The 15,156-nt window shown below is 42.1% G+C and overlaps 1 protein-coding gene across 10 annotated transcripts in view; it reads right to left on the bottom strand.

The window, feature by feature from the left end:
- Positions 1-35: 35 nt before the first annotated feature.
- Positions 36-15,156, bottom strand: part of ap3b2 (adaptor related protein complex 3 subunit beta 2) — a 35,188-nt gene continuing 20,067 nt past the window's right edge. For 2 of the 10 annotated variants that reach the window (XM_086209577.1, XM_086209572.1), the window contains exons 16-29: positions 14,135-14,321; positions 13,912-14,042; positions 9,354-9,392; positions 8,569-8,683; positions 7,932-8,109; positions 7,596-7,761; positions 7,343-7,430; positions 6,968-7,077; positions 6,463-6,691; positions 6,292-6,376; positions 5,969-6,066; positions 4,843-4,863; positions 3,119-3,257; positions 36-2,751 (exon numbers count right to left, since the gene is read on the bottom strand). In XM_086209577.1, the coding sequence (XP_086065703.1) occupies positions 2,601-2,751; positions 3,119-3,257; positions 4,843-4,863; positions 5,969-6,066; positions 6,292-6,376; positions 6,463-6,691; positions 6,968-7,077; positions 7,343-7,430; positions 7,596-7,761; positions 7,932-8,109; positions 8,569-8,683; positions 9,354-9,392; positions 13,912-14,042; positions 14,135-14,321 (1,737 nt within the window). In that variant the 3' untranslated portion in view covers positions 36-2,600. The remainder of the gene's footprint in view (positions 2,752-3,118; positions 3,258-4,842; positions 4,864-5,968; positions 6,067-6,291; positions 6,377-6,462; positions 6,692-6,967; positions 7,078-7,342; positions 7,431-7,595; positions 7,762-7,931; positions 8,110-8,568; positions 8,684-9,353; positions 9,393-13,911; positions 14,043-14,134; positions 14,322-15,156) is intronic. The other 8 variants (XM_086209573.1, XM_086209574.1, XM_086209575.1 and 5 more) reach the window with 8 other exon arrangements.

Here is a 15,156-nt window from a genome sequence, read left to right as displayed (position 1 = left end):
AGGTGTCTGTTTTCGTTCATCCACAACTGAACACGAGTGCAGTCAGAGCACACCTTTTATATCTGTTCTTTTATTTGTATAATAAATAAACTTGTAATACTTCAGGACCACATGTCACAACCACACACAGGGTTTGAGTTTTAGGCAGTACTTAAAATCCATCATTCATCTGGAGAGTTTATCTGAAACCCGACGGTCTCTTGAGTGGATTCATACATGTTAAATAGTACTTTAACGCTGACATTCTTCATCATGACTGGAAACTACACGCACGTGTGCGGTTACATGGTAAATGATGCAACAGGTACAAAGACGCGGGGTAATGGTCGTCCTCAGCTGCTCAGTGGTCTGTACTGAACGTCTTCGGTAAAACACATCGGGGACGTTTCCCAGCAGTAAAGAAACAAATACACAATGTGCAAGAAAGTGCTGCCACATGAAATCAAACGTGATGGAAGGCATTGAAAACGAGATCAACTCAAGCAAATATATTACAAATGCATATTCATCAGTGTAAAACTACATTTACATACAGAGAAAGAAAAAAATCGTGCAGTTATTTTGACTTAAAATGCTGAATGACTCAAGCAAAGTTGTAAACATTTGAGGGGATTTTAATCTAAAATCAGTACTCGGTCAAGCTGCAATAAAAGATCTTGGATCTGCAGATTATGTTTTATTACATCAAAATAATTGCATTCGATTTTGTTTCAGTAGTTTTGAAGGTTATCGACAATCCACACTTTTAATAGTTACGTCGAGACAGCGAATTGATCTTTTCTCAAGAAAACAGCATTTGTCTTCTTCAAATCCAGAGTTAATTTTTAAAAATGTTATTTTAACTATTAACAGGAACGGGGAAGTTTGATACCTTAGGTCAGTAATGTGGTAATGGAGCAGCCTAGATAACACATTCACACTGCTGTTTTCCTTGTTGGTACTCCTGTATTACAATAATCTCAAGTATGCAAGCGTCACTATATGTTCAAGTTTATATGTCAGAAAATTTCTGTTCAATCCTCTTGCATTTGGGAGAATTTTGTTTTTCTTATGGGACGCAACGAGACATTTTCATTGCTGGGAAGTTTCATTTTAACCTGAAACATGATCTTTTGCTAAAGCTGACCAAGTATTGTTGCCTAAACATTCAAGCTGCAACAAAAGACTTAAAACAATAAATAGTAAAAATGAAAACACAGTAAGTAAATCAAGTTTCACACAGGATTTGAACCCGTTCTCCCCTGGATTGAAATCATGATTTGTGTTTTCAGGCTGCAGCGGCGTCACGCTGCCCCACACGAATCACATGTTTTTGGATTGATAATTTACTTCCAGTCACCCAAAGATTTCCAGTCAAGTGTTTTAAAAATTTCTAAGTAGTGTCATCCCACACTCACACACACACACACACACACACACACACACACACACACACACCTTATAGCGGTACTCTATATTACAAGTTGCGATACACACAGTAACACTTAAGACGTCTTCACGGTTAATAAACGCCCCTCTTACTGTCATGAACACGTGTGCTGCAACTGCTACTGTAGCTAAATAATCTAATTTGAGATGAAGATCTATTATTGTTCCCAGGATCAGTCACTGATCAGTCATTGATCAGCAACGTTTACTGATACAGTGGAGCCTTCATGCTACGTTCAAGCTTCAAGGATTGTAGTTGCGGTGACGTGTTGGGGGATTTTCCTCTACTACCTACCTTACATCATCTAGAATTTCAATAGCCTGAGCTGTAAACAAGCCTTTAATCAGCAAGCCTTTAATTACAATTGGAGCGACACGTTTGTATGTAATTCCTTTAAAGCAAAAAAAAACAAAAAAAAGTTTTGTGATTTGGATTGTTTTTTTTGTTTTACATCCTTTGTCTTTTTATTGACGGAATTAATCTGCTTCCTCTCTGAAGCTTAAACCCCTCACATGACCTTCCTCTGTTGCCATCGGCCTTGTCGACTACAATTAGATGATGTTCGCCGATGACGTTCGCCGATGACACCTTTTACTTACGTGGAAGGAGGGGCAAGTTCAATGTTGTGTCCTAAATGTATATAATAGAGTTTGTGCTCCTTCAGATATAGTGTGATAAAATACTTACAAACTAAATAAATAGCAAAACTTCGGTTTCAAACAGTATCATTGTTTTAAACCTTTTTGTCACTTTCTGTCCATCCAGGTTTTACCTATCAGGGGAGGAAGGCCATGAGATGTGCTAGTAAGCTGGTGTGGACTGTTGTTTATCAAGCACCTACCGCTAACTCAGCTCCTGCAGTTTGGACTCAAATATCTCACGCTGATGAAAAGGGGCGGGAGCTTCTTTCCAAACTAAACATTTTCAGATAAAAAGGACTGGAGGGAAGAGAGTCTGGTAGAATTCATCTGATTGTCATAACTATCTTCAGTGATTCTACTGAGGGCTGAATCTGTAAAAATGCTGGTAAACAAAACTGGAATTCAACATTCTGGAAGCTTCCTCACTGACAGCATTTGTAGGAGAACGGAAGGCGATGCTACACGTGGGATGAGACTTGGCCAGTGTGAGAGAGGTGGGCGGAGCCAAATGATGAAGGGCTAGACGCTGGTCACTGAGTCAGAGCCAGCAGGATGTCTTTCACCAGCATGGTGCCGATCACCATTTTCTCACAGTTGACCGTCAGCTGGGCAGCTCCTTCTTCTTTGGTCGCCACAGTGACTAACACCAAGCTGCCGCTGGTCACCGTCCTGCCGGCAAACCTGTGGATGGGATGATCAGGAGGAGGAAGAGGAGGACTGAAGTCAAAGCAGCAAAAGTTGAAAGTAAAGACGAAGCCACAGAATAGAGGAAGGGCACACGTGTCAATAACATTCAGACAACTTTATGAACAATTTGTTACAATAACGTCATTCTGACTAAGGCCTCTTAAACTCCTTCAGTATTTGTCCTTAATAATCTGTTCACTTCATGTGGTTGCAATCACATTTTCTGTAAAAAAAATAGTTTGAATGATGAAATGACTTTGCACCACAAGCGGGAGATGAAAAGGTCAAACTACTTGTCTCCATCTCTCTCAGCTGATTGCGCTCTGTCAGGTGTTTCCTCCGGCAGGCGTCGTCTCCTCACCTGCACTCTTTATCCGAGCCACAAGGAACTCGGCTCAGGTTGGCCGCGGCCGTCACCCGCTGGACGATGACGTGTTCGTTACGACACTGTACATCCAGAGTCAGCTTCTCCGTGATCTCGTTCATACCCATCAGCTGACCTGCAGGTGGCGTGAGAAGAGCGCTGGTCAAACTGGAGAACTCTATAGATGGTTATTCTCTCCCAGTCGTACTACGATGCAAAGCACTTACTAAAAAAGGAGCAAAATATAACGCTGCTGCTTAGTACCGGTGAGAAAACTCAACAATGTGCTGTAGAAATGTATAAAATGAAGGCTATCGCTCCGCGCCTGCTACAGACATATACTGTGTAGTATATGTCCAACACTACAGGGATGGCTGTGTGAATCACCTGTAGGCATCTCCAGTCCCGTCAGATTGAAAACAAATATTCAATACTTCAATTTCAATGCTATCAAAACATAAACCGGAATGTGCTGATGCTTCCCACTGAACCCAGTCATGATCACGAATGAGCAGAACTCAGGTGAAGGTGGACGTCACTGTCAGCCAGTATTTGATGATTTGCAGGTCAGTTTCACGTATAAAAACTGTAGCTGTGAGCTAATTGTGTGGTTGTTTCCAAGTCGCTTCGAATCAATTTATCTTTGAGATTTAAAGATTTTAGATCACTGCTGCTTTTGCAGTTTCACCAGCATTGAACTCATCACATTTAGGGGGCAGATTAGTCGTAGCGCCATCTGTTGGCAAGAGGGAAATTACGTGGTTCTTTTGTGTCTGATGCTGAAAAGTACTAACATAAACGGAGAAAATAAAAACAATAAATGAAATGTGTGTTTTTGCAGCACGCACTGCTGAGCTCGCTGATCGGAGAGTCAAACGGGGGCGGGGTCCCAGATTTGGTGGTGACTGTAGAATTTGGATTCAACGCTTTGAAATCACGACTTGTTAATTTTTCAGGTCTATAAATATGTATGTGGACTGCCGATCGGACAAAGCAAGAAACCGGGAGACTGGGATGAGCATTTCTATCCACTTTCATACATTTCAAACATTTTTTAAATCACTGAGGGCAGCCCAGACATGCTTCCTGCATCTCTTAACTGGTAATAGTGAAGTACAGGCCAAAAAGTCATCTGAAAACAAGAATAATGATTTGTAATTCTGCATATTGTCTGATCAAGAATTTAGTCCTTCGCCAGAGTTCAAAGCCCTCACTACATTTTTATCTGAGTCACTGAAATTGTGTCTCAGTTTCTTAAAAAAAAGAAGTTTTTAAGTAAATTCAAGCAACTTTTGACCCTGATGTAGACAGTAGATGTGTGTCATGACAGCAAATCAACAAATCTTGATTTAAGCAAAACATTTCAGCACTTCAGACTCCCAACATGGTCAGTCATGATCAGCAACAGAAAGATGAACGATGGGGAACAGAAGTGAGTGCTGTTCTGTGAGTTTTTAGGGTCACACGGTGCTTGACTGGTGAATCAGTGGACGAGCATTTCCAGTCATTCCTGGAGGAGCAGAGTGTGAGCGGCCTCTACATCAAGTGCAGGTGAGTCTGCAGATGCAGACGTGGAGATGCAGTACGTTTGGATTATTGCGCTAGGAAGGATGGGGGGGGGGGTGTCAGCGGGTGGCGTTAGAGGAGGGGGGTGGGAGTTGTAAGGGGTGTAGGTTGGCTAAAAGGCAGGTGGGCACACAGACGGCTGGAGGCCAACTTACCTAGACTGTGTAATAGCGTCTCTATTGGGACGGTACCGAGAGGGAGGAACATGTTTAAAGACTCAGAGGGAGCTCACGGTTCAGTGTTAGTCAGGATGCAAAACGAACACCAGAAACATGCTGGAACAGTACATGGAGCTGCTCTAACAAACCCTTTGGTCACTAAAAAATTCCGATTGTTGCATTTTTAACAGTCAGCAAACAGCTCTGGTGTCACTTCTGCTTCCAGAACAAACTGGGACGACATCTTGAAACATCCCGGTACTGAATGATGAAATATAAATACACGTGACTCCAATTACAAACACAAAGCTGAAACTGCCACACTGTGGTTGTATGCCCATGTGATCTTTGCTTAACATCATGACTTTGACCCAAATATTTTCCTATCTTTTTGAGTCACTAAGAGCACTGCCGGCAACTTTGAGGAAATTCCAAATAAGGCAGTTCTGAGATATCGCACTGATGAGAATGGGACTGACATCGTATACATTTGAGGTGATAGTGACCTTGACCTATGACAAACAAAGACGGTACGACACCCTGAAAAATAATGTCTACGGACCACAGGTTATATACAGGTTATTTGGACTGGTGGTTTTCAGATCTAGGGGTTTTCAGTTCTGGACTTTCAGAGCCTTTCTCACAGCGAACCCTCCCCCCCGCCACTCCATCAGCGTGTGAGCACTGTCTGGCAACCAGATGAATGAGGCCTCCTTGAGCAACTGCCCCTTTAAATATACAAGACGTAGGTGATCGAAGCATACAAATGAACTCATTTAATTTCATTTAACTCCTATTTTTTATGGCTAAAATCGACTTTTTCTTATTATACTTAATTTTGAAAACATGAAAATATGTTGTGAAGCTGCGGTCCGCTCTCTGAAACAACTGACATTCTAATTTCTGTTAAACTAAAGTATTTCTTTTCCATTCTACAGCCACTGCCACCGAGTGTACATTCCTCCGATATGATCTCAGAATACTGACGGGAGAAGTAGCAAGACAGGACATACGGGGAATCATCTACCGGCACATAAACAGATCATTTGGATCGTAAAGTCTCGCTGTTTTTAGAGCCTATTATTCTTAGAATTATTTCATTTCCTATTACAGTGTCACTCACCTTGCTCCTTTTTAAATTCATTCTCAGTCATAAAAACAGGTTTCATCAGTTCTCCCACTGGCGGCTGGATGGACACGAAGAATTTCCTGGTGTGAGTGCTGAAAATGGAAACAGGGTCATCGCGATTATTTTTCTAAAAGTACAGGTTTTAGCTTAACAACATATTTTAGTGAACACTTGTTTTTTTAAGTTTGGACTAATATCTCATTTGTCCCGCAAATGCATGCTCAGCCAAAACAAAGACATGCAAATGTCAAAAAAAGAAAGGTTTGTTCCAGTCTTTGTGCCTGGCAGTCTGGACAGACTTCAGGGTGTTTTCTCACCACAGCTGGAAGTTTGCCGCTTGTGTTGAGTCACAGAAATCGATGCCCATCACCGCTGTGGCCGTCTCACCTGCTGGCAGCAGCTCTGTCAACACAAAAGGAAACATACGACATCACGACTTGACATTCCGGCATTCAGTTCAGTCCCCGTTTGCCCTCGCCGTCACTCACCGATCTCTGCAAACTCTTTGACCCTCATCCCCGACTGCAGCTTCACATCTTCCATGTGCAGGTTCTTGGTGTCGGAGGTGGCGTTGTTAGTGAACTGCATCTGCACCGCCACCATGTTGGCGTCCGGGCCGAAGGGCTGTCGGCTGAAGCAGTACTCCACCGACAGACCCTCCCCTGTGATGCGGTGCAGTAGCTCGTAGTTCTTCAGTGCACTAGAGGGAGCGATGGCCTGCAGGAGGACGAGTCTCGTTAGCCCAGAGAACCGAGACTAGAAAAAAATCTCTCAGGATGTTTGCATGGACCAGTGCATGTTAGTTGTGTCAGGAAATGAAAAGATAATAAGATGAAAAAACAGCAGAAAATCGGAGTGCAACTGTCATGCGGATTTCTCTCCTTTAGTCGAGTTTGACACTTTGACTTTAAAATATCCGAGGTATCATCTTCTATTGAATAGCTTCTAATAACACGTCTAATTGAGTGGAAACACGAGGCATCTCAGCCTTACTGTCGGGGAGAGAACTGTGTCAGACAAAGACAGCCCCTCCAGGTCGGTCACAAGGCTGTTGGACAGGAACGTGTTGACGGGCGTCACTTGAGGAGACGGAGCAGGTTCAACTGTGAAAACAGATGCAGTATTGATTACCTGCTTCATATCAGACTGTACTCTTCTCTTTGTAATATTACCTTTCATCGTTTTCATTTTTTCTAGTTGAGAAAGGTTGGCATGACAACCAAGTCAAGTGCCCTGAGTGTGATGTTTGTAGAAATAACCACGTGGTTGCAAGTGTCCTTGGCCATTAACTTTGCCTCAGCACAGGAAGTGACATTATTTGAATGCTGTTTCGGAGCCGAACACTAACAAAGAAATGAAAGAACTCACAATCGTCAAGGTCAAGGAGAGACATTTCTTTCTTCTCTCGCTTGTTGTCTTTTTTAACAGGTTTGGAAGGAGGTTTGGATGCAGAAGCCTGGAAGGAGACGGAATAAAAGTGACATGGATGTGCTGAGAATGCAGGACAGCTTGGTTCACAAGTCAAGTAAGAAAACAGTTTAGGGTCTGAATGTCTTGTCTGCTCTCTGCTAAGTCATTTAACATTTACTGGTTCAAACCCCAGTAAATTTACGATCAATACCTTTTTCTTCTTCTTGACCTCCACCTCAGACTCAGACTCCTCAGATTCTGATTGGCTGCTCTCAGAATCACTTTCCTCCTCTTCATCGGACTCCGACTCTGAGTCACTCTTACGTTGTTTACTCTTCCTCTGCTGCTTCCTCTCCTCTTCCTCACTGCTCTGCTCACTAGGAAAAAAAAGCAAAAATCAAAGGTGCCCCTCTGAAAACCTTTGCACAAAATTGATGGTGGAAGTGTATTTTAAGCCTCCTGAGATAATATAAATAAGTACAACTGCATGTTTTGTCAACAACAATGACAACCCTGATATGACGTTAAAAACAAAAGCATGCGCTACCTTTCACTTTCTTGCACCGGCTTCTTAAATTCTTTCTTTTTCTTTTTCTTCTCCTCTTCATCTTCCTCCTCTTCCTCAGATTCAGAGGCTTCTTCACTCTCTTCACTCTCTGATCCTGAAGCACTCTCTGACCCTGAGCCGCTCTCTTCACTGCCGCTTCCACTTTCAGAGTACGACTCTGAAGAAAAGAAAGTTCACCAGAATCAAACTACGACGCACAGGAGTAAGAGGTTTGATTGGGGGGGGAAAAAGACGAATAAAACGGATGAACAATTACTGAAAAAAATCTTTTTTTTAAATAAAATTCAAATCCTATATTGACTATAAAAATTTAAATCGAGTAAAAAAAACCACTAATAAACATTTTATATTTAACTTCTGTATAGTTTTTCTAATTGCTTATCAAACAAACTGACTTTTGCAAATGAACTCTTCATATATACTTTACACCACATACATACATACATACATACACGTCGCATTTAGATAGCATGCATGCACGCACGCACACACACACACACACACACACACACACACACACACGCACACACACACAAACATAAACACAACTGTGCTGGAGAATTTCCATGTGACAAAGGAGATGGCTCAAACAGAGCTTCCAGCCTCCGAAAGTTACCACTGTCTGCAGACTCTGTCGGCCCAGACTCGCCCTCCGAGTCTGAGTAGAACGGCTTCTCCACTTTCTTTTCCTTCCTCTTCTCTCTGCTGCTGCATTTGGTCCATTCAGGCACCTACCAGAGGAATCAGACAGTAAGCAGTCAGCTGTGCCTCAGTGGAATCCCCTCAGACAGAAGCAGACACGTGGGCAGGTTACAGTAGCGTGGCCATGAATGCCTCTGCCTGGGCGTGATGCAGCCAAATGAAGCCAGCCGTCACTGCCGCAGATCTGCTTTTAGATCTGACAGTCAGGCAACAAATTCACTACTGTTACTTGTACGCTGGGAGTTTGGGTTTTTTTTATGTATTTTTTTTATTGCGTTAGCACCAGGTGATGCCTTCATGACCAGTTGCAGAAATGGTTCTCTTTTACTCAGGGAGCAGTTCCATTAAGAGAAGTGATGTCTTTGAGGAGAGGCGACTGTCCTCCAACACCAAGAGGCCATCTGTCTGATGCTTTTTGTGACCAAACTCATTGACATCAGCTAATGAGTGTGGACATGTCCAAACCCCAGGGAAAAACCCACACAGCTGCTAATGCATCTGGGCATGTCGGAGGGCCACACATCCTACTAAAAGGATCACTTCTTTAATGGCAGAGACCGAGGAAGAGGGGTGCTGTGTTTCAGGAGCTAAGCACAGGACAGCAGCTACGTTAGGCAGGGTGTCAAGAAGCACTTGGGTTTTTGCTGCTATATGATTTGAGGCTCAAGGAGGTGGGCTCTTTGCCGCTAACTGACTCACACTCGTTAATGTTGTGACTCTTTCAAGCAGCGTAAATACCTGGCAGACGTAGAAACAGAAACAAAAAAGATTGGGATGGTAGTGAGATGAAGAAAAGGGGAGGAAAGATTTTAGAAAAACAGAAACAGAAAATCAAGAGAAACAGGTACAGGAAAGTCTAAAACAAAATGTGTGAGAACAGTTTGTGGTATCACACAGACAGAAATGAACCAAAATTTAATCACAGCGACTAAATTCCACAATATCTGGCAATAAGAGTGCAGTAGGGATGGCATATTTTTGCAGGACAACCCGGAAGTTAGCCCTGTCATGGGTTCTCTCTCAACCAAAAGCCAGAGGGATTTTTAATCATTGCAGACAGTAAGCTAAGTGGCTAACAAATGAGATTTTGCAAGCAAATACCAGTTTCATGATTTGGGGAGCATAAATGCAGTTGCTGCAAGTGCAAAGCTAAAATTATGCCATGAATAAACCGCAGGTGCACGACTTAAACGTCACCGAACCAAAGCTTCTTCTGTTTTTGACAAGGTGACATTTAACGTACGGGACCTCAAGTCCATGGCAATTGTTAGCAACCGCCATTTTTACAACCCTTTTAAATTCAGAGTGGAGAATTTACCTTTGCATTTTATGTCATAAAACACCACGTTAAAATATACACAGTTTTGCGTCATCTATGGACATTACTTCAAATGCTGAGCTGAATTCAAATATCCCACTGACTTTAAGATGAGGGAGCTGATGTTAAAACAGGCTAACTCAAGTCTGTGTCTTTGGACCATTCCTACACCACTCTATTACAACAAAAAAGCACTCAGAGAACAACTCTGCCAAGGAGGCTACTGGGTACAGAAAATGAAATAGCATCATCAAAATCCCCTCATACGTTTCCTTCCCCAAACTCCACAAATAAATCGTCCAGACACCAATCCAGAGTGGATTAGCTAATACAGCTAATAGCTAATACGGCTAATAGCTAGTCTGCCCATGGCCTGCAGTCATAGATCCACTGACTACAATTTAATCCAGATTACCTCAGACAGTTAATCCTGTGTTCCTTGTAATATTAAATATGTTTCTGCCACATTTCATCAAAAAACAATGCTTAAATTTCCTGCTAACAGACAGATATTTGCCAGCGATCACATGACCTCCTTGGCAGAGGTAATTAAAGTAAAAAGTTTTATCAGAAGAAAATTGACACATTCTAATGTACCTTAATAATACTAGCATGTATAATTCCAAAATGAATTTAAAAACACACTTGCTATTCAGTATATCCGTTTGCACTGACATTTTTTTATGAGTGCTTCTTATACTTGCATGATTTAAAAATTAACTAAATGAAAAAGGTGGAATAGCACAGGGGAAGTTGTCAGAAATCACATCAGTCAACATCAGGCAACAACATTTGTGTCGTATTCTGTCACAGATTTCACGAGACGCCAATAGACACACGGCAGCCATGTTCCTCTGACACCACGCTCAGGGATGGGAGCTTGAGTGTTGGATGATGTCCTACTAGGTTGTTAGGAATTCTTATCATTTAATTTACTGACCAGCAACTGGAAAAAAAAAAAAAAAACCAACAACAACAGGCAGTAAAAATTTAGAGAGAAAGTTGGCCATGCATGCCTCCATTAATTACCTTTAGCCAGCTGCTGGCGTTAGCAGTCAACCACTTCCTTGCTAACACTGCAGATTTTGATGCGTAACACGATAGGGAAGGATGTGCTCATTTGAACATATATTTCAATGAACTGTTCATAAATAAGTGTTCAAGTGAATATACTGTTGAAACATTAACTATCTACTTTCCCACTGAAATCTTGTGATTAAAAATCCCCCAAAAGTTAGCTAGGAGAGGGTTAAATGGAGAAACATGGCTGCTGTGTGAATATGGTCAATCAGGTGCAGGAGAGAAAAAAGGTATGTGTCAGTAGTTTGGTAACTAAACAGCTTGAATCACATTTATCTAAAGAAAAAGAAAAATAAGGCTCATTCTACCACTTATATCCTCAGATATAATCTATAACGTCATCGTCATCAGAGAGACGACAGACGAGAAAGAGTGAGCAGTCATCCAAACAAACGCCACCGCACTCTCAGGCCGAGGGAGGGCACCTCTCGCCAGTCTCCTAGCAAGCCGATTCGCCCCTCGCCAGTGGTTATGACTTGCTCTGTCTGGGGAGATTCATAATGTGCATGGGATGAGTCAGACAGGTCAAGGCTTTGCAGGCTCTATTGTGATATTACAGCCACAAGATGAGTGGATGTAATGAGAGTTGATGATGAACTGGCTGATTTTTCAAGCGACTAAACTTCAAGAAACCATCTAACACTGCCTGTTTGTGCTCTCTAACTAAAAAAAAAATGAATGTAAATTTTTACAATACTGTTGTTTCAAAGCATACAAGCTTATAGACTGATTTCTGATCTCAACACACCTTTAAAATAAATCACGGGAGAGATGTCATCAGTCCATCAATTCCATATGAAAAGGGGCTTCTTTCAAACACTCCATGCTGTATTTGAACTGGAGTCAACATTGCTGCTTTCATTTTAGCACAGAAAAGTCGAGCGTAAATGTTTGTCCTTATTACTTCTGCAATAATTATGTGTTTGCATTTGTGTATTTATCATGTTTCAGTGCCTGTTAGCAGGTCTGTTATTATATGGATTTTCAATTTTGTCATCAATTCTAATTACATGAATCTATTTCAACCCTCATTTGTCATGAGGAGATGCCATGTTTTTCCAATCCGAGTAAAAACCTGAGACAAAATACAGTTTAATGGTTTGTGATATGGTTCTGTTTTTTGTTCTAATTCAGTAAATATCAAGTTCTAGTCACTTATGTTCTTACCATTGTATCCTCTTAACCTGTTACTTTTTTGTGATTTCTGCGTGACTGGGCAGCTGCGACCTTGTGCTGCTGGAACAACTCTTTCACACTGGGATTAATAGTCTGCTACATCTCTCCACTGCCAGGAAAAGAAGCTGCAGAAATGGCTCATGTTAAAAATGTTAAGTCTTCCCTTCTCAGTGCTAATTAGCACTGTGAGGAAAACAAATGGCTTCCAGGAAGGTGGAGACTATGCTATCAAACCATCAAAATCCCTGACAGCCCTGTCTCCTGCAATACACTCAAAACAAACTACATCAATGCACTTGCAGCATCATCTTAAAATCAGCGTCACATGTCAATAACAGGCTGGGTTAGTAACACTGGGCAGTAGAATAAATCTACACAAACATGACAACCAAATCAAGCCTTGAGGTCACGCCTGCTATTCAAAATCAAACGGTTTTATGATTCTGGATATTGATGAAGTGACACTCAAGTTTTGATTTCATGAGTTCAGGTAAAACACATCATTGGCTATGAACCAAAGGCACATGGGAGTGAGTGGGATGGAGAAGGAGAGCTGTTGATTTGGGATGATTTGCGCTACTGAGAAAATCAGCTTTAGGGAAACTGCCGCGGCTTATAAAACTGCAATCTTCACATGCGTTGAATAATGGTACAAAATATCAACAGTCTTTCGTGTGTATCATCATATTAGCATGGTGATGGGTGCTGGTCAGGCAGAGAATCTGGGAGGTGTACTTTACATCAAGTGTACTGCCATTGCTGGATTGTATTCGCAAATTGAGGCTACTGTGTTCCGTATTTCCTCCTGTATCACATGTGCTATTGGCTCAGTCATTGGTGAGAAATCACCTGGAGGGGGCCAGTGAGCTGCTGCTGCTGAACAGAAGCAAGTGCAGTGGAATGTAATGCAACTCAAAGTGAATTGGGAATTTTCTGTCTTTCACTCTCCCTAACTCGAAGTTAACCGTCTCTTCTGCTCTGCGACCTTCTCTTCCATGGAGCAGCATCCATTTGGAATAAGATGGAGGCAAAAACGGATGTCACAGATGTAAGTGAATGGATGACGGCTGGTGGAAAACATATCTGGCTATGTTTACATGAACAGCAATGGTATGATATTAACCTCATTAGGACCATGCTCTAAGTAAAATACCACCATTTTCTCTATCCTGAAAAATCGGATTAAAGCGATTTTTCACTCTAAAATTGTATTTCGCCTTTCAAGCACTCACAAATACATGTCGCGAGCTCACAAAGTCCGTTTTTTCCTCCAGTCCGTGACGTTTATGTGTTTTATATGTAAGAGACCGCCATGTATATGCATTAAAGCAGCTATCCTAGTAGCAATTAGGAATGTAACGAGAGTGGGAGTCTGCAGTTGTTAGCCTGACGGCTCCGTAGCATGTTAACAGGGATATGAATGGAATATTATATAAAAAACACATTTATCAGAATATTGTGATTGTTTATTATTTAGAATGAGGCCAATAGTTTGATCAGTGGCGACCATGTAAACGTAGCCAGTGTTGTGTTGATGTCATATTGGATGTGAAGCCCTGTCTGATCCCTCTGAAGCACTGCTCTGGAGCAGGAGCAACCCTCGCTCCCCTCCGTCTTTTGTGGCCCCTGGAGACCCCAGATGGCCCCTGTGTCTCTGTATGTTACTGTTCCCACTGCACGCACAGACTCCTTCACCTCCACGTTGCGCACGGAGGGGTCTGGGGCAGCTTCAGGCCAATCAGGCAACTCCTGGTAGCCCCCAGCTTTGGCATTCAACAGGTGGGACAATGAACCCAACTGGAAGTGGTCTCGATCTGGAGAAAGGCACATATTTTAGTCCAGAGATGTTTTAATGTTCATTTTTATCGCAAAGAATAAGTAAAAGGCTCTTGTTGTCCCTGCTTACCTTTGAAAGGAGACTCAAGTATGGGCGCAGGCTTGAGAGCGAGGAACAGTTTCTTAGCGTACTTGCTGAGGGCGCCACTCTTCTCGGTGGGCACGATGAGCTGGCGGATGAAGCGAGCCCGATCACGGATGTCATAGTTCTGGTCATACTTGGCCAAGTTAAGAACATACTGCGTCAGGAGTTTGGTCTGCGGGAAGAAAGAGTTCAACTTCAGTGACATGTCAGTCGCTCTAGATCTGTAGTTACCGGGGGAAACTTCCTGAGTAAATTTTAACTGATTCTTCATTGGAGACTGTGAGTGAGCAACCATAGGTTTCACTCAATTATGTCCGACTATGACCTTCCAGGCGTGAACGTATTAAGAAAGTTGTCACGTGTTTGAAAAAACGCTCACCCCGAATCTATTTGAGAAATATTTGTACACTTGTTTTTATCTCCAGACAGTTTTCTTGTCAGTTTCCTGTCCAGTCAGCAGTCAACAAGGAAGAAAGAATCATTTTGAGAAGTGGCAGATCTCTCAGATCCACAGCGCGTTTTTATACGGAGCTCAACAGAACTGGGGAGGATTGGAAGGAAATCAGTGAGAGAACAAACAGTGTACAAATAAATGGATAAAGGCTGACCAGACTCACTGATAAAGGGTGGAACTGAGGATTGAAACTTCTGAATAAATGAATTAGACACTTATTTACAAATTTCTATGCACAACGTTCACTGGTTGAATGCATGGACAATTTGTCACCATGGATCTGCTGGAGTTGACAGGCTCGCTCACAGAATATTAGGAACCGGTGTGAAGGTCCTGTATTTTGACTATTTTAAGCTATTGTTTAAGAGCATTTTAGACTGCTGGAAATCTATCTGATAGCGGTATCAGAATTGGAATTCCTCTCGTAGTGAGGTCACAAACCCTGCAGCAGCCTTGTAGTGTCAAACCATTCAGTTTCAATCACACTGATGGAGAGAGCACATCAAAGAAATGTGAACATAAAAACTGATAGCTGCTATAAAAAAACAAAACA

Source organism: Aulostomus chinensis, chromosome 7 (assembly GCF_037954235.1).
Source record: "Aulostomus chinensis isolate RoL2024-O1b breed Wild chromosome 7, RoL_Achi_v1.0, whole genome shotgun sequence".
Lineage (NCBI taxonomy): Eukaryota > Metazoa > Chordata > Actinopteri > Syngnathiformes > Aulostomidae > Aulostomus > Aulostomus chinensis.
The sequence above is the reverse complement of the archived record's forward strand: the minus strand, read 5'-3'. Positions and strand labels throughout refer to the sequence as shown.